Source organism: Epithele typhae, assembly GCF_022376455.1.
Source record: "Epithele typhae strain CBS 203.58 chromosome Unknown BXZ73scaffold_54, whole genome shotgun sequence".
NCBI lineage: Eukaryota > Fungi > Basidiomycota > Agaricomycetes > Polyporales > Epitheliaceae > Epithele > Epithele typhae.
In genome coordinates, this window is record NW_025954245.1 from 107,450 (window position 1) to 133,471 (window position 26,022).

At 60.5% G+C, this 26,022-nt stretch overlaps 7 protein-coding genes across 7 annotated transcripts; 4 read left to right on the plus strand and 3 right to left on the minus strand.

Moving 5' to 3' along the window:
- Nucleotides 1-320: 320 nt before the first annotated feature.
- On the plus strand, nt 321-2,677 carry BXZ73DRAFT_52190 (alcohol oxidase; the record flags this gene model as incomplete). The annotated part of the gene is made up of 10 exons (XM_048020767.1): nt 321-649; nt 705-855; nt 907-1,131; nt 1,186-1,290; nt 1,345-1,485; nt 1,548-1,896; nt 1,953-1,998; nt 2,050-2,110; nt 2,169-2,290; nt 2,344-2,677. The coding sequence occupies 10 exons, from the start codon at nt 321-323 to the stop codon at nt 2,675-2,677; spliced, it is 1,863 nt and encodes a 620-aa protein (XP_047874499.1).
- A 541-nt stretch (nt 2,678-3,218) lies between these two features.
- BXZ73DRAFT_104660 (uncharacterized protein) lies at nt 3,219-4,760 on the minus strand (the record flags this gene model as incomplete). The annotated part of the gene is made up of 1 exon (XM_048015982.1): nt 3,219-4,760. One exon carries the CDS (start codon nt 4,758-4,760, stop codon nt 3,219-3,221), a length of 1,542 nt encoding a protein of 513 aa, XP_047874500.1.
- Nucleotides 4,761-5,629: 869 nt separating this feature from the next.
- On the plus strand, nt 5,630-7,976 carry BXZ73DRAFT_52148 (alcohol oxidase; the record flags this gene model as incomplete). Its single annotated transcript, XM_048020762.1, has 10 exons — nt 5,630-5,967; nt 6,020-6,170; nt 6,222-6,446; nt 6,499-6,603; nt 6,655-6,795; nt 6,851-7,199; nt 7,256-7,292; nt 7,347-7,407; nt 7,467-7,588; nt 7,643-7,976. 10 exons carry the CDS (start codon nt 5,630-5,632, stop codon nt 7,974-7,976), a joined length of 1,863 nt encoding a protein of 620 aa, XP_047874501.1.
- Nucleotides 7,977-8,056: 80 nt separating this feature from the next.
- BXZ73DRAFT_52189 (GMC oxidoreductase) lies at nt 8,057-10,496 on the minus strand (the record flags this gene model as incomplete). The annotated part of the gene is made up of 12 exons (XM_048020766.1): nt 8,057-8,415; nt 8,480-8,620; nt 8,678-8,895; nt 8,950-9,028; nt 9,080-9,222; nt 9,280-9,640; nt 9,697-9,770; nt 9,831-9,900; nt 9,961-10,034; nt 10,099-10,142; nt 10,201-10,262; nt 10,325-10,496. 12 exons carry the CDS (start codon nt 10,494-10,496, stop codon nt 8,057-8,059), a joined length of 1,797 nt encoding a protein of 598 aa, XP_047874502.1.
- Nucleotides 10,497-13,169: 2,673 nt separating this feature from the next.
- BXZ73DRAFT_104663 (nitrite reductase) lies at nt 13,170-17,993 on the plus strand (the record flags this gene model as incomplete). The annotated part of the gene is made up of 26 exons (XM_048015983.1): nt 13,170-13,233; nt 13,286-13,360; nt 13,415-13,486; nt 13,541-13,806; nt 13,863-14,444; nt 14,507-14,551; nt 14,602-14,813; nt 14,870-14,954; nt 15,023-15,127; nt 15,186-15,285; nt 15,346-15,374; nt 15,431-15,519; nt 15,572-15,718; nt 15,779-15,799; nt 15,857-15,882; nt 15,938-15,975; nt 16,023-16,068; nt 16,135-16,257; nt 16,314-16,388; nt 16,450-16,590; nt 16,650-16,670; nt 16,717-16,871; nt 16,938-17,090; nt 17,160-17,341; nt 17,419-17,579; nt 17,674-17,993. The coding sequence occupies 26 exons, from the start codon at nt 13,170-13,172 to the stop codon at nt 17,991-17,993; spliced, it is 3,333 nt and encodes a 1,110-aa protein (XP_047874503.1).
- Nucleotides 17,994-18,167: 174 nt separating this feature from the next.
- BXZ73DRAFT_91918 (Oxysterol-binding protein-domain-containing protein) lies at nt 18,168-22,102 on the minus strand (the record flags this gene model as incomplete). Its single annotated transcript, XM_048026165.1, has 10 exons — nt 18,168-18,830; nt 18,885-19,241; nt 19,297-19,415; nt 19,477-20,934; nt 20,983-21,126; nt 21,178-21,489; nt 21,545-21,769; nt 21,824-21,943; nt 21,995-22,051; nt 22,084-22,102. 10 exons carry the CDS (start codon nt 22,100-22,102, stop codon nt 18,168-18,170), a joined length of 3,474 nt encoding a protein of 1,157 aa, XP_047874504.1.
- A 2,451-nt stretch (nt 22,103-24,553) lies between these two features.
- On the plus strand, nt 24,554-25,463 carry BXZ73DRAFT_52095 (Gti1/Pac2 family-domain-containing protein; the record flags this gene model as incomplete). Its single annotated transcript, XM_048020752.1, has 3 exons — nt 24,554-24,814; nt 24,863-25,057; nt 25,098-25,463. The coding sequence occupies 3 exons, from the start codon at nt 24,554-24,556 to the stop codon at nt 25,461-25,463; spliced, it is 822 nt and encodes a 273-aa protein (XP_047874505.1).
- Between the last annotated feature and the right edge of the window lie 559 nt (nt 25,464-26,022).

Consider the following 26,022-nt stretch of genomic DNA (forward strand, 5'->3'; position numbering starts at 1 on the left):
GAACACTCTGCGCTCAGTACTTCTTGGGAAGTGCATAGACAAGAGGATGATACGCTAGCGGATCTCAGAGGCCCTCATCTGGGTATACATATGCGGTACTTTCACCGACCGCATGTGTTCTCGAGTGCTCATTGTGAGTGGGATGGTCATTGTCCAGTGCAGCCTGCTGAACGTCTTACGGCATAGATGCACTACCTCTGACGGCAGCTTCTGCATCCCAAGTCATGCGCACCTCCGTCGGAACGTGCGCGAACCCCGCCACAAGACGCATATATAACAGTGCTCTCCGCGAGGCGGCGCTGCAGACTCATCACCGCAACATGTATCATCCAGGATGCTTCTCGTCGGTGCTCGCGGTGGTCATCGCCGCTCTTTCCTTCGTGCAACACCTGCAAGCAGCCGGAATCACCAACGACTCAAGCACTGTCGCGGGAAAGACCTTCGACTACGTCGTCGTCGGCGCAGGCACATCAGGAACAACGGTCGCGGCACGGCTCGCCGAAGACCCGACGCTCGAGATCCTGGTCATTGAAGCTGGAGGCGACGACCGTACGAACCCTCAGATCTACGACATCTACCAGTACAAGGCCGCCTTCCAGGGTCCCCTCGACTGGGCGTGGCCGACGGATCAGGGCAAGCTCATTCATGGGTGCGTCGCTCTCATTTCCTCAAGTTGACGTGGAGTGTTGAAACCAGAACAACAGCGGGAAGACTCTCGGTGGAAGCTCTTCCATAAATGGCGCGTATTGGACGACGGGCACGGAAGCTCAGTACGACATGTGGTCGGATCTGCTCGAGGAGGATGAGGTGTCTGTGGGCTGGAACTGGGCGAACGTCTCCGCGTATATGAAAAAGGTACGATATCCAGTTTATTCAAGCGCGCCCCTTGCCCACCCTCGAGCGCAGGCGGAAGGCTTTTCTCCTCCAAACACACAGCAGCGCACGAAGGGCGCCGCTTCCGTCGCGGCCTTTCATGGGACGAACGGGCCTGTCCGGGCAACCTTTCCGGACGCGATGTACGGCGGTCCCGAAAACCCGGCTTTCATCTCATCCGTGATGAACTTGACGGGCACGCCATATTGCGAAGACTTCAGTAGCGGAGCGCCGACCTGCGTTTCTTTATCGCCCCAGGTCAGTGCAGTGAGGTATTCCTTGCTTCTAATGCGCTTTCTAATGAAAATGCAGAGCATAAACTGGCACAGCGATGATCGTCGCTCGTCGTCTATCGAGGCGTACTACACCCCCGTCGAAGATAGGCGCGATGGGCTGACATTCCTGATCCAGCATCTGGTAGCGTGCTTGTCCATATTTTCTCTTCTCTCTACAGGCTGACGAACGCGGCAGGTCACCAAGGTGCTGTTTGATGGTAACACTAACGGTTCTGTCGCCGCCTCCGGAGTCCAGTTTGCAAGCGCAGATGGCTCAGGAAGCCGGCTGAGCGTGTTTGCTCGCAAGGAGGTGATACTCTCTGCGGGCGCGATCCATGTGAGCTTCTATAGTAATCTCTGGTCCGCATTGGACAATGGACTCACACGCCCGGTCATCAGACTCCAGCTGTCCTGCAGCTTTCCGGCATCGGAGACCCCGGCCTTCTCGTCCCGCTCGGTATCACCCCTCTCGTGAATCTGACTACCGTCGGCAAGAACTTTCAAGAGCAGACACTGAACACCATCGGCGGCCCAATGAACGGCTTCGACGTGGGCGGACTGGGCCCAAAAGACGCCATCGCCTTTCCAAGTGTGCGCGAACTATTTGGGGTCGATGCGGACGACGCGATTGCGAAGCTGCAGGAGTCGCTTCCGTTCTTTGCACAGACACAAGCGCACAACGCTTTGTCTGCCGAAGCGCTACGGACGATATTCGAACTTCAGGCCAAGACTCTCATCAACGACAATGGTGAGATCTTGAGATCTATCGCGCGCTCTGCGGCATTGCTGATGACGTCATTGTAGCACCCGTTGCAGAACTGCTCTTTGGTCCAGGAATCCCGCAAGCCAAGTGCGCGTCTCGCTCATAAAGGCATCGTTCGCGCTGACACTGCTTCTTCAGCGATCTCGGAATCACTATGTGGAATCTCATTCCGTTCAGTAGAGGGAACGTGACGATCGTGGTAGGAACACCCTTCCCTTCAGCCTGCTTCGCTCGTGTCTGACTAAGAGCTCCGCCAGTCGAATGACCCATTCCAGAGTCCCATCGTCAACGTCAACTATTTTGACATTCCATGGGACCTCGACGTGCAGATCGTCGCCGCGCGGACGTGCCGCCAGCTGCTTAACAAACCTGCCCTCGCGTAAGCCGTCCATCCCCTCCTCCTACAGCCGCCAAACCTCACGCCCCTTTCAGCGCCCTCCGCGACCCTTCCGGAGAATCTGCGCCGGGCCTCGCCGCCGTCCCAGACCCGACGGGCGACGGCGGCGCCTCCGCCGACTGGGCCGCGTGGATCACCCAGCCCGGGTCCGGGGCCGGCTTCAGCGCGAACTCGCACCCGATTGCGACGGCGGCGATGATGCGGCGCGCGCTTGGCGGGGTGGTGGACGCGCGCCTGCGGGTGTACGGGACGGAGCGGCTGCGGGTGGTGGATGCGTCGGTGCTGCCGGTGCAGCTGAGCGCGCACCTGTCGCGGACGGTATACGGCGTGGCGGAGAAGGCGGCGGACCTGATCAAGGAGGACCGGTGATGGCCAACAGTTCGCGGTGCCGTTTCGACGTTCATAAATCATCCGTGATTTTGAACGTGTTATTCCCAGCGTACAATTTTGAACACTTCGATGGTGAACTCGACACTCAGGAGTAACTCCCGTTGTTGATGTTTGTCTGCATATATAACTCGCACTATGGTCTACTTGGCTTCTGCCCGACCAGGTGGGGCACCCATCACTTGCTTCTTCCTCCATGACTTCAGAAACTTGACGCATGGAGGGGACCATGTGCTGAACAGTCTGATCCGTGAATGGGTCAATATACATGAGCTTCTTCTCTCTCCGACGTTCTGCTCTAAATCGCCATGCAGAATAGTCACGGTGTACTGAACCATGTTCAACGCAACCCACCTCCATCCCAGAGAGTGCCACTTCAACCCGTGTTATCGAGCCTCGCGCGAGTTCGTCCCGGAAGCAACTTCGTTCTCCTATTCCCGGCTCACCCCCAGTAACACTCACGCCCCGTCCGCCCTGCGGCATCGCTCCGCCCACGCCTCGGTCGTCTCGCTTCGTCGCCGCGTTACGCGCCAGCCCCCCGCGGCATCCGCCAATACCGCCCCGCGCGCCCCAAGTCCTCCTCATCCGCCGCCGCCGTGTCCGCCGCAAACAGCCGGTCGAGCTCCACCCGTCCCGCCCCGTCCGGCGCCCACACGACCTCCTCCACGACGCCCCGGAGCGTCTCGATCCCCGCGTCGACCGTGACGTCGACGAGAGCCTTCCGGGACCGCCCGGAATCGCCGCCCTCGCGCCCCACCTCCCGCAGCTTCTCCGGCCGCTCGGGGACGGTGATGGGCGCGAGGAGCAGCGTGCGCAGCGGCCGGCCGAGGCGCGCGCGCCCTGTCGCGAGGGCGGCGAGCTTCGCGAACGTGAGGTCGAGCTGCGTGCGCCGCGGGAAATCGGTGAAGCCCCCGTTCGCGATGAGCCCCGGAAACCAGACCCACGAGCGGAGCGTGGAGAGCTGCGGGCACGGGAGGGCGCCGTCGGCGGCGGGGCGGAGGAGGGCGTCGGTGAGCACGCCGAGCGCGACGAGCTCGTCCACACCGGTCACGGTGCCGTCGTGCACGCGGAAGAGGAAGACGAGGGTGGTCAGCGCGGGGGTGTGCGCGAGCAATGGGGGTAGGAGGTGGCGGGGGAAGTCTGCGAAGTCGAGGTGCAGGTCCCGAATTGACGAGAATGGGATGTGTGTGGGGAGAGACGCGAGCCATAAGACGGCGTCGACGCGACGGATGTGAGGCATATGTCCGACTCCTGTGGAGAGCGCGAGACGACCGCGCGCACGAGGGAGGGGGGCCTGCGAGAGTGGACCCTCGGCTATGATGGTAGCCCGATCCGACTGGCAGATCTTGAGACGCTCGAGGGATGGGATTGCCGTCCGGCACAAAAGGTTCACGGTTTTCGACGCGCAGTCGTTCCAGTGGTTGAAGCTGGCTTCGGAAGGCAGGTCGGTGACATGTATGTGGAACTCGAGGGGGAGATTGAGGCGACGGAAGAGGTTCCCGATGAACTCCCAGTTGCTTCGCGATACTGACATGCTATTCAAGCGCGAAAGTTTGACCATAGCTGGCAGATTGCCCTTTGATGCGGGTAGGGAGTTGCTGTCACATTGGACGTCGCGCAGACTGAAGAACCGCAGCAGGGGGGTGCGTGACAGCAGGCCTAGGACATTTTCTAAGAGGCTGCTGTTCTCGATATTGACTGAGTCGAATGAAAGGAAGAGATGTGTTATGAGGGGGAAGGAGTCGAGCGGCAGTGCGTACTGCACGGGCCAAAGCTCAAGGGCACGAAGAGATGAGGGACCGTCGTGGAACATCCGGGTCGACGATGCATTGCGGTATTCTGTCCCAGCCGGAGCGTCGACCTCATATTTGATGGAAAGTGTCTCGAGGAGGGGCGCGGCAGAGGGGAAAAGCAACGAGTGGTGATTCGGCGATGGACTAAGCATGCGGATTTGAAAGTGCCGGAGTCGCCTCCCCTGCGCTGATATCGTCCTGTAAACGTCGTCGATGTCGTTGGTGACGATGATGATGGTGAGAGGAGATTCTCCTGAGCGTTCCATAAGCATGGAGGAGATGTTGTTGCAGACATTGTTACTTGGTTTGAGAATCAAGTAGGACCACATTGATTGAGCATCGATGAGGGTCCGTCGCCACGACCGACAGACGTGAGTGAGGTGCAGAAGGGGTCGCAGATACCCCGATCTGTATTCTTCATAATTAAAATCTTGTTCTGTACTCAGCAGCGGGATGGGGACCAGAATGCGGCAGACGAGGAGGAAGATATCCTCGGGAAGGTCATCCATGATCGATTGATACAGCTGTCGTTCGCCGACTGGCCCTGATTGTTGTCGTGAACTTCTGCAAGTTTATTTACGCCCATTCACCTGAGTATCCCAAAGCAAGATGGGGGTTGGGAATCAGAGCAGATGCGGCAGACAAGGTCGTAGCGTGATCGACTGGGAAGAGGCGCGAGAACCGCGTCATTTGACCCCGTGGCGAGCGACGACTCCAGACGCCCTACGATCCCGTCACGTGGACCCCCCTCTGCCCACTGAGCATGTGTGCACTCATAACACCCGTCGCCTTCGTTCCACTCCCCGCAGACTGAACTCACTGTCTACTGCCTACAACACCAAAGAAACCCGATAATTCCAACACTCTGCGCCCACCGCCTCCCTAGAACAAAAGCAAGATGCACGGATGGAATCTGAGAGGTTCTCTTCCTGGGCACATATGATGAGTACACCAACCATGTGGAGTTTCGAGCTGAAATTTAGGGTTACCCGGCCCCATGAACGTTTTACGGCATGGATGCGCTACCTTTGACGGCGGCGTTTTCAGCCCATGTCATGCGCACCTCCTGCGGAACGCGCCCGAACTCTTTTGCGGGACGCATATATAACGACGCTCTCCGCGAGGCCACGCTGTAGACGCGATGTACCCCCCACGGCCCTTCTCGCCGGCGCTCGCGGCGGTTGTCGCCGCTCTTTCCTTCGCGCAACATCTCCAAGCAGCCGGAGTCACCAACGAGTCAAGCATTGCCGCAGGCAGGACCTTCGACTACGTCATCGTCGGCGCCGGCACCGCGGGCACGACTGTCGCGGCGCGTCTGGCGGAAGACCCGACGCTCGAGATCTTGGTCATCGAACCCGGAGGCGACGACCGGACGAACCCCGACATCTACGACATCTACCAGTTCTACGATTCCACGGCCATCTTCGGGGGACCACTAGATTGGGCGTGGACCACAGACCAGGGGAAGGTCATCCATGGGTGAGTCGTTCCGTGTTCTTGAGGAGTCGGTGTCTTCATGGTAGGAGCATAGCGGGAAGACGCTTGGCGGAAGCTCCTCCATCAACGGTGCGATGTGGAACGCGGGGGCGCAGTCGCAGTACGACATATGGTCGGAGATGCTCGAGCCGGACGAGGTGTCCGTTGGGTGGAACTGGGCGAACATGTCGGCGTACATGAAGAAGGTGCGTCTGTCTCTCTTCTCCAGCGATCACGTTCCCCAACCCCGAGCACAGGCAGAAGGCTTTTCTCCCCCGAACGCACAGCAGCGCGCGAAGGGCGCAGCTTCCGTCGCGGCCTTTCATGGGACGAACGGACCTGTCCAGGCAACCTTCCCAAACGCGATGTTCCGCGGTCCCGAGAACCCGGCATTCATTTCGGCGGTGACGAACTTGACGGGCACGCCATATTGCAAGGACTTCAGTAGCGGAACGCCGACCTGCGTTTCTCTATCGCCTCAGGTCAGTACACTGAGCGATGCTTCTTCATAAACGCTTACTGACTGAAGCACAGAGCCTAGACTGGCACAGAGACGATCATCGCTCGTCGTCGATCGAGGCGTACTATACCCCCGTCGAAGACAAGCGTGATGGACTCACGTTCCTGATCCAACATCGAGTACAGTGCCACCCCGCATGCACATTTCTCTAGGGCTAACACGCGCGATAGGTCACTAGAATACTGTTTGATCGCAACAAAAGTGCCCCTGTGGTCGCCTCGGGGGTGGAGTTTGCAAGCGCAGATGGTTCGGGAAGCCGTTTGAGCGTTTTTGCTCGCAAGGAGGTCATACTCTCCGCCGGGGCGATCCATGTAAGCCTCTATAACGACTTCGTGGGTACTGTCCCCTCATACTCCGTGCCTCCAGACCCCGGCTGTGCTGCAGCTGTCCGGCATCGGCAACCCCGATCTTCTGGTTTCGCTCGGTATAGCTCCTCTCGTCAACATAACGACCGTCGGCAGAAACCTGCAAGAGCAGACACAAAGTGTTATTGCAGGACCGACGAACGGCTTCGACATCGGAGGACAGGGCCCGCCGGATGCCATCGCCTTTACCAGCATACGCGAGCTGTTCGGGGTCTTTGCTGACGACGCGATCGCCAAGCTGCAAGAGTCGCTCCCGTACTTTGCACAGACCCAGGCGCACAACGGAATGTCTGCTCGGTCGCTGCAGACGATTTTCGAGCTCCAGGCGAAGACGCTTATCGAGGACAACGGTGGGCGCGCTGCAGGATGTCTCGCCTGGTGGGTTTCGCTGATGACGTTATCGCAGCACCCGTCACGGAACTGTACTTTGTCGTCCTGGGCGGGTGAGCGCGGCTCTTTGAACGTCTAGGTCAACCACAATGACGTGCTTCACGCAGCGACATTGGCATCGTCACGTGGAACCTCATTCCGTTCAGCAGAGGAAATGTTACGATTGCAGTAGGCGGCACTTTTCCCGCCATACACCCCGCTGCTGTCTGATATCTGTCTCTCGTTAGTCGAACGACCCATTCCAGAAGCCCATCGTCAACGTCAACTACTTCGACGTTCCCTGGGATCTCGACGTCCAAATCGCCTCCGCGCGGACGTGTCGCCTCTTGCTCAACAGCCCCCCTCTCGCGTAGGTCCCTCCACTGCGCTTCTTGTTCAGTCGCCGACATTGCACCTTTCGCAGCGCCCTCCGCAATTCCTCCGGCGAGTTGGAGCCCGGACTCAGCGCCGTCCCGGACCCGACGGGCGACGGCGGCGCGTCCGCCGACTGGGCCGCGTGGATCACCCAGCCCGGTCCGTCCGCCGGGTTCAGCGCGAACTCGCACCCGCTCGCGACGGCGGCGATGATGCGGCGCGCGCTCGGTGGGGTCGTCGACGCGCGCTTGCGGGTGTATGGGACGGAGCGACTGCGGGTGGTGGACGCGTCGGTGCTGCCGGTGCAGCTGAGCGCGCACCTGTCGCGGACGGTGTACGGCGTGGCGGAGAAGGCGGCGGACTTGATCAAGGAGGACCAGTGAGCGCATGCGGTCCGTACGGCTGCGAAGGCTTGTTTTGTACTCTACGTGCTAGCTATGGTACACATGAGAGCGGAAGGGCGTCACGCCACGAACACGCCCTTGATGACGTCCGCCGCCTGCTCCGCGACCGCGTACACGACGCTCTGCGTGTGCGCGCCCGGGATGAGCGGGACGACGCTCAGGTCGACGACGCGCAGCCCCGTCGTCCCGTACACCCTCAGCTGCGGGTCGACGACCCCGCCCCTGTCGCGCGGGAGCATCGCGCACGCGCCCGCGGTGTGGTGCACGGTCGTCATGTGCTTCTTCAGCCACCGCGCGAGCTCGGCGTCGGAGGCGACGGCGGGGCCGGGGTTGAGCTCCTTGCCGAGGACGGCGGCGAAGGGCGCGGTGCGCGCGAGGCGGCGCGCGAACTTGATCTGCTCGACGTAGGCGGCGAGGTCTGCGCGGCAAGGTTGGGAACTCGGTGCGCAGGCAGGGAGGGGGCGAGACGAGACGGGACGCACCGGCGGGCTCTTCGAAGTAGTGCGGGTCGATCGCGGGCGGCGCGAGGGGGTCCGCCGAGGTCGCGTGGATCGTGCCGCGGGAGAAAGGCCGGTTGAGCATGGAGCAGAGCGTGACGTGCTTGGCGCCGGGGGTCGGGGGGTCTGCCCCGCGGATGCGAGATCAGCGTAAGGGGGCGCTGCGAGCGCGGGGACACGCACTGGGGAAGCTGTAGAAGCCGGGGATGGTGGTGTACTCGGCGCTTGCTGCGCCCTCGGCGATGCGCGCGTGCTGCTCCGCGTACTGCTCCGTCAGACCGGGGGTCGTGCTCGTGGTGGGCGCGGTCGCCTCTATATCCGCGGCGCGCGCGCTGATGTCTTTCAGGGATGTCCAAGACAGCAAGGATATGCCGAGGGTGAAGAGGCCTTTGCCGTCGGGGCTGCACGGTGAAGAGTCAGATGTGCATCTGGTAAAAAGAGGAGGTAAGACGCACTAGAGGGCCATGTGTTCGGCGACTTTCGCGGGGTCTGTTAGCTCGTCGATCGTGTTGTACTTCTCGGGCTCGTTGACCTCTACACGACTATTCAATCAGAGATCGTTGTGGGTTAACAGAATCTGCGTACCGTACGCCATGCCCGCAAAGAGGTGCTCTTGGACGTTCGTGCCAACGGCGGGGAGTGAAACCTTGGTCTCGACCCCGATCTTCTCCAGAATGGCCGGGTCGCCGATCCCGGACAGCTCCAAGATCTGCGGCGACTTCAAGGTCCTGTGAATGTCGTGTCAGCGCCCCGTCCATATTCTTCTGGTCGTCCCTGAAGCGCACCCAGCAGAGAGAATAACCTCGCCGCTCGGGGACGTAGAGACCACATGCGTCTTGCCGTCGAACAAGAACTCCACGCCCGACGCCACGAACCCGCCGTCCTCAGTAGGTCCCAAGAGCACGCGTGCCACCGACGCGTTCACGAGGATCTTGAGATTACTGCGGCCCACCGCGAGCTTGAGATAATCTTGGGAGGTCGTGCGCGTGTTCGCGCGTGGGTCCACGGTCGAGGGCACCCTCCCCGCGCCCACCAGGGTGCCCGTCTGGAGGTCGCGCAGGCGCGGGAAGCCGAGTGCCTCGAGCGAGTCCTGCATCGCGACCTCCCATCCGCTCGTCGTGTTCGGGAAACCGATCACAATGGGCCCTGTAAAAGGGAAAAGTCAACAGGCGGTGGTGCGTGGTGGCGAGGCGTCGGCTCACCGTCCGTGCCGTGGACGGCGGGGTCGTGAGTCTGGCGCTCTTTCTCTGCCACCTCAGCTGACGCCGGGACGAATCTGGACGGGGGAGTGTGATTAGCGAGCAAAGAATATGGGGATGGACAGGGAGGAACGGACGTTTCGGACTTGATCGCGTACTTGAGATGGTTCTCCCAGTTCCATCCGGGGTTCCCGAGGCGCTCCCATGCTGCGGGTCAGTCATCGCGTTAGCATCGTTGTAGGCGCGGCCTCAAACGAGCTGACAGACCGTTGATATCCTCCTTCTCCGCGCGCGACCACGTGTAGAAGTTGACTGCAGAAGAACCGCCAAGACCCTTTCCTCTGCAACAAGCGACTTCAGCTAAATGGGGCACTGCAGGGACGCGATGCGTGAAAATATGCTTACCGGGGCCAAAAGAAGCTCGTGTCCTTCGAGTGCTTCTGCGGCACCTTGGTAACATTGATCAGCACCGAAGCTCTGCCGCATGGTCCGAAACAGTCGGCCTACCGTCGTGAACGCCCAGTCGTACTCCGGGTTGCCCATAAACTTGCCGTACCCGGCAGGGAGGTCTGGATTGGTGAGTATTGGTGAGTGTCATAAATGGCGAAACGTGGATGGCGTATGAACGTACCTATGAGGGGGTCGTTGAGGTGTGCGCCGCCAGCCTCCAGCACCAGCACCGTCTTCGAGGGTTCCTCGGAAAGACGAGCGGCGAGGACGAGGCCGGCAGTGCCGCCACCTATGATGACATAGTCGAAGACCTGGCCGGAAACGTTGTCGATGGTGGTGAGAAGGCTCTCCATGGTGCGCTGAGATGATTCAGAATACAAGAAAATGGTGCTGAGCTGGATGCTTGGAGCAAAGGAAGCCTCAACATATATATGCCACTGGGACGCGCCATATGAAATCAAATAGCATGTACATCAGCTTCTTGTTGGGTAAGCTGGCGTCCGACGAGAGTTGGAATACGGAACTAGCTAGATGGGGCACAGAAGAGTTTGTCGTGTAATCGTGTAAGTGACCGCAACGATCAAGTCCACACTCACTGAGGAGCTATTCGTCAACTATGCGATATTCGCCAAGGGACTTCTTTTTATCGGCCCTGGTGGCTGTAGTAACGAAATACATTGCGAAACGACGGTGGTTTACTGAGATCTACGTTCGCAGCTGGTTGGAAACACAGTGGTCAAATTACAAGCGAGATGAGTCGGTACGACTTACGAGACCCGAGCTTCAATCCAACATGACCTTGCCGAAAGCAACGATCCGTCACACACTGGGCGACACTGCTCGCATTACAATGTACGGTAAGACCGAGCTTACAGCCCTTTGCATAAAAGTGCGGAATCATCACGAAAGCAATTTCGGGCAGACGCTCAGGCACAATGTGCAGATGTGACCCGGGCGTCACGTCCTCTGTGAGCAGCGCGCGCGGTCCTCGCGTCGCGCGACTCCTTATGCTCGACGCGTCTCGGAGATTGCTAGCTACTCTTGTCTCCCGCATCCAGCCACGACTCCTCAGTCTCGAGATACGTGATCCACTGGCACGTCGTCGACAGCAGGCCGGTCTCTGAGATCTGCGAACTCGCCACCTGCCACAGGTCACCGCTTCAGCAGTGCGCAGCGTGAAACACTTCCGGGAGTCTGGCAAAGCAGGTATCCTCCCCAGGCCTCGACGTTCACGCCCCCTTTCAGCCGTCGACATACAATTTCTCATAACAGCCATCGAGAGAAACCCAGCGGTCCATCTCGACGAACTGCATACACACTTCGGCCCAGGTCACTGCTGGTACAGTCTCGTCGACCCCTTCTCAAATCTTGCGCAAGCTTGCGTCCACTCGCGAGAGGGTCTCGAATGTTTCGCTTGAGCGCAACGAGCTCCTGCGCGGCGCGTGGGTAGAGGAGTGGGGGGAAATCCGCATGGAATACATGGTCTGACCGGACGAGTCAGCAGCGGATGGTCGGACGAATCAACGGAGGATGGGATGGGCACCACTTGGGCTCACATGCGTACGTCGTGATACGGTTATTCGTGACCAACACTACTCTATCCTTTCTGCCTTTTCCATGGATGGTATCATCGCCCTCGTTGAAGCCCATGGTTGATTCGTCACGCCTTACATGTGATCACGCGCAAGCAGGCGTTGGCAAGAATCGAACCACGTACATAGTTTCATGTAGTTCAATAGGTTCTTTCCCCAATACTATGATCACTCTTCATACACTTGTTGCGGTAAGGCAATGGGGAGCACCCGACTTCACGCAAGTCGTGTCCAACCGCGGGATCCATGCCAGCTCGCGGGGGGTGTGACGACTGGGTCACATCTGCGCATTGTGCCTGAGCGTCTACCCGAAATTGCTTTCGTGATGATTCCGCACTTTTATGCAAAGGGCTGTATCGGGCCGGATATATGAAAGAGATCATGCCAGTCGAGATTCCGAGTCCCGATCGGAATGCGGATGATGACATCTGCGCCGGACGCGCGGTGGAATTGTTTTTAGTCAACACCGAAGAACACGGCGGTGCCGACGTGGCACACGCGATTTCAGTTTGGCTTCAAACAAAAGAGGTCCTGGATCGCCTCACCTGGGCGTGTAGATATTAATAACATAGAGTTCCACGAGCTCCGTGGGGTCTATGAATGAAGTGGAGGTAGTACAGGTAAGTATTGGCGTTCGGCGGAGACCGGCGCGTCGGGGACCAGCCTCAGAGCGCACATGGCGCCTTGGGAGATGAGATAAGATAAGATAACTTGAAGGAAGCGCATACAGCCGGCTTTAAGCGCCTCTTCTCTTTGACTTCACCCGTCACTGACTCTACGCTTCTAGGATTAATGTGGCATAGCTTGAGCTCACTCCCAAATTCCTCTGTCTTGTCTCAACAAGTTTCACTACGTGGAACACGTGTGCCTTACACTGCGAGGAGAGAACTTGCTGGTAGGCACACCACGGTTCCAGATCTCGAATATTCAACACGCAAAGTGCTAACATCGCTACATACAAGCGTCGTTCCGCCTTCTGGAGTCTAAGTAGTTTTGGCTTCGCGCCGTCATCCATCCCGCCAGACGCTCATCCGTCTTCTCGCCGAGCGCGCTGCGAAGCCTGGTCCATGGGAACGCCGCGACCAAGTTCGGCGCGATATCACTTCAGGGGAGGCAGCTGGGGATCATTTCCATCTCTGAGTCCTGAGCGCTGTTCTACTCTGATGCTACTCTCACGCCAGGTCGTCACCACCTATCTTTCCGTCTCAACGTACCGCTGAGCCTGAAAGACTCTTGCAGTCACATACGTACGGCGGTTCAGCGGCTGGGAGAAGTTCTCTATCCGCCTTCGACCGGCTTCCCAAGCCCATGTGATACGCTCTTCTTCAGACGACGAGCTGACGCCATCGGGTCATCTTAACCCCTCCTGCAGTATATAGGTACAACGGACAGCATCCTCCCTTCTCCAGTGCCCTTGTAGTGCATTCACCCGAGATGGCAGACGATGAGTCTCCTCGAGAAACCATCCTCGTGGTGGGGCTGGGGATGGTGGGGATCGGTAAGTGATTTTTTTTCACCGTTTGGTCTCTATTAATGACCAATATATCTAGCATTTATTCGAAAGGTCATGGACCTCGACACCCGGCAAAAATATCGCATTGTGACATGTGGCGAAGAGCAACATTGTACGCACCAGTTCCCCCGCATATTTTGCCGTTCACTCTTATATCATCTCCTAGTGGCGTACAACCGGGTCGCCCTCACGGACTACTTCCAGCACCGCAACGTCAAGGAGCTCTACCTCGAGTCTCGTAGGTTGTGTTGTTCCGATGACAACCATATGCTCACACTGTGCTCCAATGCAGCGGACTGGTACACCTCCCAGGACCCCAAGCGATTCGAGTTCCACACTGGAGAGGCTATCTCCGCCCTGGACATTGCCTCTCAGACGGCCATGACAGACAAGGGCCGTACGCTCTCATACAACCACTGCGTGCTTGCGACCGGCTCCGACGCCTCTCTCCCCTCGTACGCCGACACCTCCGTCCCGGGCGTGTTCGTCTATCGTAACATCTCCGACGTCGACGCCCTCATTTCCTACGCTGAGAAAAATGGTCTCAAGGGCCTCTCGGTACGTCTCTCCCCCACCCCTCCTACATACACCGCTCATCGACGGGGCTCAACCAGGCCATCGTCCTCGGCGGGGGACTCCTCGGCCTCGAGGCCGCCAAAGCCGTGCACGACCTCCCCACCGTGTCGCGCGTCGCGATCGTGCACCGCTCCCGCTACCCGCTCTCGCGCCAGCTCGACGCCCAGGGCGGCGACATCGTCCGCCGGCGGATCGAGGACATGGGCGTGCGCTTCCTCGGCGGGACCTCCGCCGTCCGCGTCTGCACCTCCTCCTCCCCCTCCGAACCCGGCGACTCCTCGGGCGCGCGCGTGACGGGCGTCGAGCTCGCGGACGGCACCACAGAGCCGTGCGACCTCGTCGTCTTCGCGATCGGGATCACGCCCCGGGACGACGTCGCGCGCGCGGCGGGGCTCACGTGCGCGCCGCGCGGGGGCGTGGTCGTCGACGACGCCCTGCGCGTGAATCGCGCCAGCGACGGCTCGGGGACGGTGGAGAACGTGTACGCGGTGGGCGAGTGCGCGAGCTGGCGCGGGAACACGTACGGGCTGATCGCGCCGGGGATCGAGATGGCGGACATCCTCGCGTTCAACATGACCCAGGCCGCGACGGACATCGGGTCGTTCAAGCCCCGGCAGATGGTGCGTGGCACGTCTCTCGCGCCGTCCGCGCGCGACGCTGACGGAATGTCCCGGCCGCGCAGAACGCCCCGGACTTGTCGACGAAGCTGAAGCTCATGGGCGTCGACGTGCGTGCTTAGCGCCTCTTCGCTGCTCGCATTGACCGACCTCTCCCCAGGTGGCGTCTTTTGGCGACTTCTTCGCCGAGATGCACGCCAATGTTTCCCCCGCGGCTGTCGAAGCGCCCGCGCAGAGCGCGCCGCCGGGTTCAAGCGGGCCCACGAAGCACGACGCGTCGACGCCGAAGAAACGCCATGGCGCGGCGGCGGCTGCGGAGGGCCCCGTGGAGGCTCTCACGTACCGGGACCCGTTCGCTGGGGTGTACAAAAAGTGGGAATGCGGTTATACGTATGGCGAGCAGCGGGGGAGCTCACGCGATGCGACAGGTACATTTTCAGCGCGGATGGGAAGTACATCGTCGGAGGGATGATGGTCGGGGACACGTCCGACTACGTGAAGCTCGTCGCGATGGTCAAGAAAAAGGCAAGCCCCAGCCCAGAGCGTGGGTGGACACAGATTGACGTGCTCGTCCTTGGCAGAAAACGCTCGACGTCCCTCCGTCGCAGTTCATCCTCGGCTCCAAGAGCGGCGGAGACGACTCCGGGGCAGATCTGGACGACGACACCCAGATCTGCAGCTGTCACGTACGTCGAAGATCGATGCCTGTTTGGAGCGAAACGAATCTGAATCAAAATGCGACAGAACGTTTCGAAGGGACAGGTCGTGCAGTGTGTCAAGGACGGAGCGCACAGCCTGGACGAGGTGAAGCGAAAGACAAAGGCGGGGACGGGATGCGGCGGATGTAAGTCTTTGTTGCTAGTTCCCGTCAAGTGCAGAACTCAATTTGGCACCCGCGAGCTAGGCGTCCCGCTCGTAACGAACATCATGAAGGTACCTTTCGAATCGCTGACAGCCTCCCTCGTCCACTTGCACTGACTCTCTCTTAGACGGAGATGAAGAAGGCGGGCCTCGCAGTCAGCAACAACCTCTGCGCCCACTTTGCCATGTCCAGAGTGGATCTGTTCAACGTTATCAAGTACGCGAGTGGTTCCTAATCTAATGTGACACCTTATCTAACGGCATTTCAGGATCAAGAAGCTCAAGACCACAACCGAGATCATGGCTGCGGTAGGGGTCGTACCCGACGCACTGGGTTGCGAGATCTGCAAGCCTGCGATGGGCAGCATCCTCTCGTCGCTCTGGAATGAGCACATCATGAACCCTGAGCATCACGCGTGAGTTTTCACTTTAGCGTACCGGCTCACAGGTCCACTTACACACGTCGCTATTCCCAGAAACCAAGACACGAACGACAAGTAAGCCCAAATTCTGCGTGACAGTGCACTTGCTGACAACGAGCGTTCGTGCGACAGATTCCTCGCGAACATTCAGCGAAACGGTAAGTCATGTTTCTTCGGACTACCTCTCGCTTGTGCTGATGTATCCCGTCCAAGGCACGTTCTCCGTCATTCCACGAGTGGCTGCAGGAGAGGTACGCATTTGAGCTTTTTCTCGGCGACGTCTCTGACCGTAATGAAGATCACCCCGGATAAACTTGTCGCGATCGGGCATGTTGCGAAAAAATGTACGCAGCCTTTCGAAATTCCTAGGCGACGCGCTGCGCACGGGCTCACACCGCTCATCCGCACAGATGGATTGTACACCAAGGTCACAGGCGGGCAGCGGATCGACATGTTTGGTGCCGAGAAGGCCGATCTGCCGTCGATCTGGAAGGAGCTCGTCGACGCCGGGTTCGAGAGCGGGCATGCGTACGGTCAGTCTGGGGCTCGGCGGTACATAGGATTTCTAGTACTGACTCCTTATTCCCAGGTAAGTCTCTGCGTACCGTGAAGTCCTGCGTTGGTACGTCCTGGTGCCGATACGGCATTGGTGACTCTGTCGGACGTGAGTGCATACCATTGCCATCCTCCACCAGCGCAATCTAACTGCGCGGCCGTGGAGCTAGTCGCCGTGCAACTCGAAGAGCGTTACAAAGGCGTTCGGTCTCCACACAAGTTCAAGGGGGGCGTGAGCGGGTGCGTTCGAGAGTGCGCCGAAGCTCAAGGAAAGGACTTCGGGCTCATTGCGACGGACAAGGGGTGGAATAGTACGTCCATTTCCCACATTCTATCAACCAATAACTGAAACCGTTTTGCGACCTCTCAGTCTTTGTCTGCGGGAACGGAGGTAAGCGGAAAGGCCCGCTTGGGGTGCTTCTCTCACCCTCGCATAGGCGCAAACCCCCGCCACGCGACACTGCTCGCCAACGACGTCCCTCCATCAAAGGTGATCAAGATCGTCGACAGGTTCATCATGTACTACATCCGCACCGCCGACAAGCTCATGCGCACCGCGCGCTGGCTCGAGGCCATGGACGGCGGGATCGAGGTCGGCCTCAGGTTCCATCCATACCCTAGCCAAGTTCGCTGACCGTATGATCGACTGTACGCCCAGAAACTGCGCAAAGTCATCCTCGACGACGAGCTCGGGATCTGCGCCGATCTCGAGCAGGAGATGGAGGCGCTCGTCGGCACGTACTACGACGAGTGGAAGATCGTGACCGAGGACCCAGTCCGGCAGAAGCAGTTCCGGCAGTTTGTCAATACCGTGAGCCGCGTGACGTCTTGTCGGGCTACCCGCCGCAGTGCTCACTCACTTGTTACCCCCGGATGACAGGACGAGAGGGCGAAACAGACGGAGATGATCACCGAGCGCGGCCAGCAGCGCCCCGCGTCGTGGTCCAAGTCCGCGCCGCCGCTGGTGATGCGTGAGGCCGACGTCGCGGCGCCCAAGAGTGCGTGGAACTGGAAGGCACTCGCGAAGGTCCAGGACCTCGTCCCGAACGACAACGGCACCACGTGCGTCCCCCCGCGTTTTCGGTTTCTCAGTGCCACACTGGCCGCAGCTCACGCCGCTCACGAACCGCGCCATGCAGGTCCGCCGCGGTGCGCTACGGCGACAGCCAGCTCGCGATCTTCCACGTCCCGCACAAGGGCTTCTTCGCGACCCAGCAGATGTGCCCGCACCGGCGCGCCTTCGTCCTCGACCACGGCATCGTCGGGGACGACCCCAAGTCCGGCGCGCTCTACGTCTCCTGTTCGTCCCTCTCTTCCTCTCTCTCCCCCTCCCCCTCTTTCTCTGAGTCGGATGCTCCTCGCGTCCTCGCGCTGACTCGCCACCACACGCGCAGGCCCGATGCACAAGCGCAACTTCAACCTCGCGACGGGCGAGTGCCTGAACGACGACGGCTACGGCGTGCTTGCGTTCGACGTAAAGCTGGAAGGGGACGACCTCCTCTTGCTCCTCCCCGACACGGACGCGCTCGACGCGGTCATCGGGACATCGAAGTGGATGGTCCGCCAGGCGACGGCGGAGCTGCTCGACCGTGGCCTGAGCGACACGTCCGGGATCGAGATCGCTGCGCCCGTGGAGGAGGTGCAGGGCGGGGGCGCGCAGACTGGTGGGGCGTGCGACGGGAGCGGGTGCGGCGACGGTCGTCTCGAATGGTGAATGTTCGATGGATACAACAGAACCAAGAAGCCTTGTATGTATGTATCAGGACCTGACGAAGGAATATTACGAGAACCCGGTAAGCTACTGTCCCCAAGACCGAAACCTACAAGACACGTTGGACTTCCCGCGATACGAATTAGCGTCAATAAGTCAGCTCCCACCGTCCGTTCCTCACGGCTCGTCGTCGATGAAGATCGGCTCGACGCCCTTCCACGACACGACCGCGGCGCCCTTCGCGTCCTGCGTCGCCTTCCACACCTTCTCGCGCTCGGCCCAATACTCGACCTCCCCGCCCGCCATCGCCGGCATCCACACGCGCTCGCCCGTGTCCGGCTCCGTCGTCGCCGCGAACCACCGCGGGCCGTGCGCGGGCGCGCTGCCCTCCTCGCGCGCCTTGCGCGTCGCCCGCTGGAACTCCTCCTGCTTGATCTTCAGGTCGTTCGCGCGCTCGTACTTGCCGAGCTCGAACGCGCGCTGGTCCGGGCGCATCCGGCAGTCCGTCGGGCACACGTACGGCCGCAGCGTGTCCGGCGGGCAATCGTTGAGCGTGATCGCGAACGGGGTGAGGTTGAACGGGAAGGTCGGCTTCTCCGAGTTGCGCCAGAGGAGGATGTACTCCTTCTCGCTCGCGGGCGCGACGTCGGGGTGCAGCTGTCCGACGCCAGTGCCGACGCGCCGCGCGACGAGCTGGCTGTTCCAGCGCCCGGCGATCTCGTACACGACGTTGCCCTCGGCGTCCGAGACGTAGCCACTGATCTCGTACGCGTCCCGGCCGCGCCAGCCGCGGGGCTTGAAGGTCAGCACGCACCGGTCCTTCGTCCGATGGTTCGTGATCTGGGCGCGACGATGTCAGCGTATGCGCCAATAGACGCGCCGAGCCAAACATACCACCATGTCGCCGTAGTGGTCAATCGTTGGCGAGCCGAGGATGAAGCCCGAGACGTTCGTCGTGACCTTCTTCCAGCTGTAGTGCTCGACCACGCGGCCCGCCACGTTCACCCCCCTGGCCTTGGGGTAGCCCTCCAGCCCTTCGCGGTCTTCGGGGAGGAGCAGCTCCGCGTGCGCGATGCCGGTGGGACGGATCTCGAACGACTTGCCCATGAACTTGTTCTGCGCGTCGACCTCGCCGTAGTAGCGCCACGTGGGCGCTTCTGCCCAGCACGCCGAGATCGGAGGGTGGTGGCTGACCTGCTCTGAGACGTAGCGGTACTGCTTGTCGTGTCGCACGTACTCGAAGGTCTCGCTCTGTGAAGAACTACGGGTGAGTATATATGCCGGGAAGGATGTAAGAAAAACATACAAGCATAGGGTTGAAGGGTTTCGCGATGCGGCCGATCGTGGACGAGTAGTTCGACATCGCGAAGGCTGCGACGAACGCGATCCTCTTGTGCTGGTCCGTCTCGGCGTACGCCGCGTCCACTACATACAAGCGTCAGACCGGTATCCCATATACGTCAAGGACGTTGGACGTTGTACTCACAACACTCTGAGAACTCCATGTCCTCCGCCATGCGCTGGAGCATGCTCGTCGGCTCATTGAAGAACACCGGGAACGAAATCTTCGTCAGGTCTTTCCCGATGCTGTTCTTCAGCACCGCCCACAAGCTCATCGGCGGCCGGTCGTCGGTCGAGATCCCAAGCCGGTCGCGGAGCTTCGTGTACCCCGCATAGACCTCCGGGCTGAGGAACACGGTCGTGGCGCTCGGGTTCTGTTGGATGAGCGACCGCGTGATGACGAGCCCCGGGAGGTTGCCGGACTCGATCGCGTCGAAGAACTCGTCCTCGTCCGTCGTGTCCCCGTCGTCCTCGTCACCGTTCGCGATCGCGCCGGCGCTCGCACTCCCGGCGCCCATGATGAGCGAGAACGGGCGCCCGTTGACGGGCACGTTGAGCGACGTGCGCCGGTTCGAACCGCGCGCAGAGATCGTGGCCGCAGGCGAGGGAAGGTCATCGCGCGCCTGCGTGAACGGTGCGGCGGGTGGTACGGGCGTGGGCGCGGGCGCAGGGTCGGGGTGGGGTATCGCCACCGCCGGCGCGGTGACGATCTCCGGAGTGGAGGTGGGACTGGGGAGGCGACGGAGGGTGCCGGCGTTCTGCGCGTCGCTCGGGGCGCGACTGCGGCGGCGGATGCGGCTCCGGAGCTCCTTCTCGAGCATGTCGCCCTCGCGCACAACGGCCTGGAGGCTCGCCTCCCAGACGTTTTGACGCTCGCGCTCGCGCTCGAGCGCGGATTTGTACCACTCCTCGCGCTCCTTCACCATCTGCACGTACTCGTTGAGCATGCCCGAGACGGTGCCGAGGGTCTCGCCGAGCGCCTTGTGCACCTCCGCGGCACGGAGGGAGTTGGACGACTGCGCGGTCGACTTGAACAGTTGCGCGGCAAGGTCGGTCTGGGCGATGAGGGAGTTCCCTTGTAGCTCGAAGGAGTTTGCGTGAGGTGCCGCGTTGCGTACGGAGTCCGAGTCGGACGAGTCCCCATGGTCCTGGTCGCCTTCGGTGTCCGTGAACGAAGGCTGGTGGTCATGATCGCGGCGTTCGCTGGCGGCTTCGCCGCCCGAGTCGCCGTCGACTTGAGAGCTGGTCGCGGAGATGACGCCGCTAGCGCCGCTGGTCGACTGAGTGTGCCTGCGTCGCGTGGCGCCGGATATCGATAGGGACGGCTTGAGGCTGGGGGCTTCGCTATCGCCGCTCTTCCGGCTTTGCGTGTCGTCCCGCTTCGCAAGCTCCATGCTCTTTTGGATAGCGGTGATCCATCGCGAGGCCTCGACGGGGTGGTTCGCCTTCAGGTACCACTTCTGGATTGACGAATGGCCTCTGGAAGGTGTCGAGTGCACTTCGAAGCGCAGTCCTGACGTCCCCGTCGGTACAGTCAAGATCGCGTGTCGCAGAGAGATCGACCCTCGGCACGCGAGATTCTCGTCTTCCTGGTGGCGGTAGTCTGCGGAGTGTCAGCAAACATCAAGATGAGGGCGTTTTGAGAACGTACAAGAGAGGACGCCCTGGTGTAAAATAAACCAGCGCGTGTTGTACCCTCTTGCGACATTCGTGTACTTGTTCAGGTATCCGCGAAGCTCTGGAGGTTCCAATGACGTCGATGGTTCGGCAATCAGGGAGTTGTCCTGATTGGTGACTACAATGGATCGTCAGTTTCTTCCACATCCCGAACACGGAAAGCACTCACACTGTCGAAGGAAGACACGAACACGATCGTCCTTGCCAGCGCTGTCGTACACTGGACGACCTTTGCGATCGCGCACGAAGACATCTGCGCCGGCGCGTACGGCTAGCTCGACCAAACGCAGGTCTTTGCGTCGGGCGGCCTCGTGAAGCAACGTCCGGCCGGAGGAATCGTCGAGATAGGATAGGTCGACAAGGCGTATCCGAGGTGAGGAAAGGATTTGGATCAGTGCGTCAGTAGGAGGAGCGCTGGAGGAGGACAGAATGTAGCTGCGAAGCAACGACCGATATGACGCGGTAAGGATCGCTCTCGAGTCTACACGCGGTCGATCAACATCTCGCGCAGGTGTGAGAACCAGGCGCGGGCGTACCTCGGATGGCGCGAACGGTGTCCTTCCCCTTGGCGACTTCGAGGCACGTTTTCCCTTGGCTGTCGCGCAAGCTATCGTCGATCCCCTCCTGCTCCAACAACAGATTGACGACATCCGTTCGCGATAGCGAGGCTGCTAGGTGCAGTGCCGTAGTACCAGATCCAGGAGGGTATACTGCATTCGGAGAAATGGACCTATGAGATGATAGGAGAGATATAGTATCGCCTGGCAACCGCAAGCAATTAGCGGGGACTCTGGGTGGGAAATCATGTGGCCTACATGATGCACAGCGAATGGCGAGATGGAGTGCAGCGGCGCCAAGGTCTGTGTCACTTTCTGCGGATGTTCTGCGGTCCTTGGTGATATCGGTGAGGAAAGGGTGGATGCGAGCGGGATCGCCTATATCCACACTTGAGCGTGCGTACGATAATCGCTGTTGGAAGCACCTACCGCTTCGTAGCGCAGATAGTAACCGAACTTGGTAGAGGGAGTCTAGTTCGTTTCCATCTGCATCACAGATGTTGTTAGTACGAACGAACCAACAAAATGAAGCAGCATTATGTGGAACGAAGAAGAAAGAGGCTCCGAAGCGACCAGCGCACTTCTGAAGCACGTTCGACAGACGGTCGTGAGATTGGGCACACGCTTGTGCGGCTCATCTGGGCTTGCGCGCGCAATAACTGAAAGCCGAGTCTTCGGTTTCAAGTTCGCACACTCTTCACACAATAGTGCGAGAAGTGAGCACGGGTCATTTCCAGGGCGCCACGACCACGGGCGCAGCACAGCCTATTTGCAGAATGACATCGACCATGTCGTAACGACGAGCAGACACTGGCGCCGCTGCGCAATGAGTTACCCCACAGAGCAAAGAGTGTGGGAGGGTCTGGGGTAGTAGTAGCTGCAGCCGCATATACGCACACCGAGGGGCAGGAATGTAATGTTGCACACTATGCCCTCGATAAGCATATCCGCGGAATGGGGTGGCGGAGAAGCGTGTATGGGAGAAAGGGAGGGTATATGCGCAGAACACGGAAATGAAGAAGCATAGGAAGAGGTGCTCTGACACATGACGCTTCTTTGAGCCTCAAGCAGGAGGTAGGGGCGAAAGAGGAGCATCTGCGAGCCACTGGAGCCACACCGAGCAAGCTCACTTTCCGCACCAACTCTGGAAGTGGGAAGACGTTGGAGGAGAGACACGAATGCGCACCGATGACGACCACATAACCTCTCACTGATCACCAAAGCCGAACACCCGTACTTCCATTGAAGCCAAGAGGAAAGAGACTCACTTCGAGGACCACTAAGGATGGAAGCCGTTGAAGATATCCGTTGTTCGTGGGCCATCGTCGATGCCCGTATATCACACCCTCAGTGCCTCCCAGAGAGAATAGAAGTAGCCAAGAAGAGGACGGGATGAGGAGGGCAGGAGGAGTGAGGAGAGATGAGAGGGACAACAAATATGGATCATCCGCCTCTGCTGCCTACTTACTGCCGGCGAAACTCCGAAAGGCGGGGCTATAGCGCTGGTGAAAGAATGCTGATGACCATTTCACGATTTGTGACTCCGCCGCTAGTCCCGCGCATGCAGCCGTCTACGTCACTGTCCCCAATCCAGCAAGCGCAGGCACCTCGGCCACGTTCCTCACACCTTCCCCTTGCACACTAGGCCAGTCACGCCAACGCACGAGCCGGTGAGTTTCATTCGCACCCAAAAGCAGACGTCTCTGTCTGACAGTACTTGGTCGCACGCATGTTCCACCACCTCCATACCCACCCTCTAAAGTGGAGAGTATCCATATCCAGATCAACTGTCCCCGTGAGAGGCCCATGTCTAGACGATCCATCTTACGGCATACTGGACCGCAGCTGCACCCCACGCTGGCCAGCTCTCAGCTTCTCCGATTATATCAAAGCAACGCCAACTACGCCCGCGTTTGATGTAATTCTCGCCGCCAACGTGGGTGTATCCATTTCTGGTTTCTCTTCCCGCGTCTTCTCATTCTACCCTTGCCGGCACCGGCGCAGTGCGCACCTTGGCAGCACCAGATACATAGCTCCCTGGTCCAAACGTCGCTTAACTTGCCCGAGAGTGGGTTCCTGGTTACCTTGTACTTTCCTCGTGCTTACCATATCCTTGCCATTGTTCTTCCAGCGAGCCTATACGCACTTCCAGCGCAACATGCCAGGGCCATAGAAGGCCCTGAGCCCTAGAGCGCAAGCGTAGAGCCTATATCCGCGCCAGAAGCAGCGTTGCTCCAAAGAGCGAGCTTAGGCAGGCCATCTTATGTCAACGTCCAGCGCACTCAATATACCCCCACCTGGACGGGCGGAGCAGGCTGCGGCACTACGTCGAACTCCCTCACCTCGAATCGCTCGGACTCGGATCTTCCTCCTGATCATCCCCCGCCCACCGACCTCCGCGCGCTCACCACGCTTCACTCTACTCCCATACGCCCTCATGCTCACCTCAGCTTCCTTTCTTGAGGAAATTCACCTCGCCCCGCAGGTGGAAGGCCCCCGATCGATGACTGGCTCGACACGCCGTGGCACCTGCCCGCCGCGCGACCCTGGCACCCTCGGTCCCGCCCAACGGTACGCCACCCCGCGCGATGTGCCGCTGGGGCGGTCGCGACCGCGCACGGCGTACGATCTCTAACCTCAAATGGTCGCGCAGGCATCCAGGGCCCCAAGAGCCCTCAAGCTACTTCAGCGCGCGGGCCTCGCCGCGTGCCACTGCCGCCGCCCCTCCGCGCCGCTGCCTCGCCACTCCCGCGTGGTCCTCATCACCCCGCGCCGCGAGCTCCGCCCCTTCTTCACCCCGCGTCGCCCCTGCCGTCCCCTGCTCTCCGCACGCACTCCGACCCGCCTTTGTCGGACCCGTCGATGTCCCTCGCACCTCCTCAGCTCGGTACACGGCCTGCTCGCGTATATCCAGCATCGTTTCCCTTTGTCGTCGCTCCCCCACGACCCTCCGCACCCGCCCCGACCTCCCCTCCCTCGCCTTCCCTCATGTCGCTGCCGCCATCGCGCCGTCCTCCCGAGCACCAGATCCTCCGCGGGTGGATCAAGACCACTGCCGACGCTCTGCTCGTCCTCGAAGCGACGCGCGCAGGGCTCGTCCCCCGCGTCACCCGTCGCTTCCACGAGATAGAGAAACGGTCGATCATCGCATCCGGCGCGATCCTCGTCTTTGCCGAAGAGGAGAGCGGCATCAAGCGGTGGACGGACCCGTTCCTCTGGAGCGCGTCGCGCATGCAGGGCCACTTCCTGGTAAGTCGTCACGTCTTTGTTGCATGCTCAACTGATGTGCCCGCACAGATGTATCGCGAGCGAGAAGACAGCGAAGACGCAGACGTCGGCGCGCCATACCGCTGCTCGACGATGCCTCCGCTTTCGGCGGGACCTTCTCAGTCCAGGGAGACTGACCCGGAGCTCGAGCACTACATCCTCGGCAGCTGGAACAAGGGGCGCGGGCTGAAGCACGATGGGCTCATGAAGAAGGCGCGTCTCTTTGTCCTCCTCTCGCGCGTCAGCTGACCGTTCCCGCATACAGACGCTTTCGATGATCATCGACGGCTCGACGTACCATCTTATCTCGTACTACTACCCTTCGGACGTGCGCTCGGGAGCGCTGCAGACGCCATCTTCCATGCCGCACCTCGCCGGCCTCGAGGTCAGCCCCGCGGTCCTCGACGGTCTTTCCGACCCCCATTCTGTGCCGTCGTCGTCGGGCACCAAGACGAAGCGCGGGAAGTCTACTCGATCGTGCGTTCCACCCCCTCCCTCCCATCCTTCTCCCTCTCACTTTGACAGGCCAACAGAAGACGTGTGCGCGGAGCCGCATCGCGCGCCTCCACGTGCTCATCTGGCACCCAAACGCCCTCTCCGACAAGCTACTGGGGACCCGGGTCCGACATGAGGCTCCCCCACACCCCCTCCCCTCCTTCATCCACCTCCGCCCCTCTTCACGACCGCCTTTTGACTCCACCTTCACTCGTATCTCCGCACGGTCTCCAAGACACGGCTTCTTCCCTCGCGTCCGCACCTCTGTGTACGGGCTGCCCCGAGCCCGAGGGCACCCTCGACTACACGCTCACCGCCTATCCCCCATGGGACGACCCGACGACAACGTACGGCCTCACGCAGTCCTTCCTCGCGTCCATGTCTGCGCCCGTGCCCGCGCCCACGCCCGAGTGGTGCTCGATCCCCATCGACCCGCACGCCCCCGCAGCCGGCCAGGACGGGTCGTGGGCGCCCATAACGGCGTCCTGGTCGCTCGGCCCCAGTCAGTACTACTGATGGGCGGGACGCGAGTCGACGTCACCCCGCTCCACCGCCGCCCGCCTCCGTTCTTCCCTTCTGCATGGTAAATAGCACACGATACGCCGCCCTGCACCCCGCGCCCTCACGAACGCACTACACCCGCATAACTCGCGGCCCGTCCTGATCGCGGACGCGGGCGCGCATTGTACATCTGA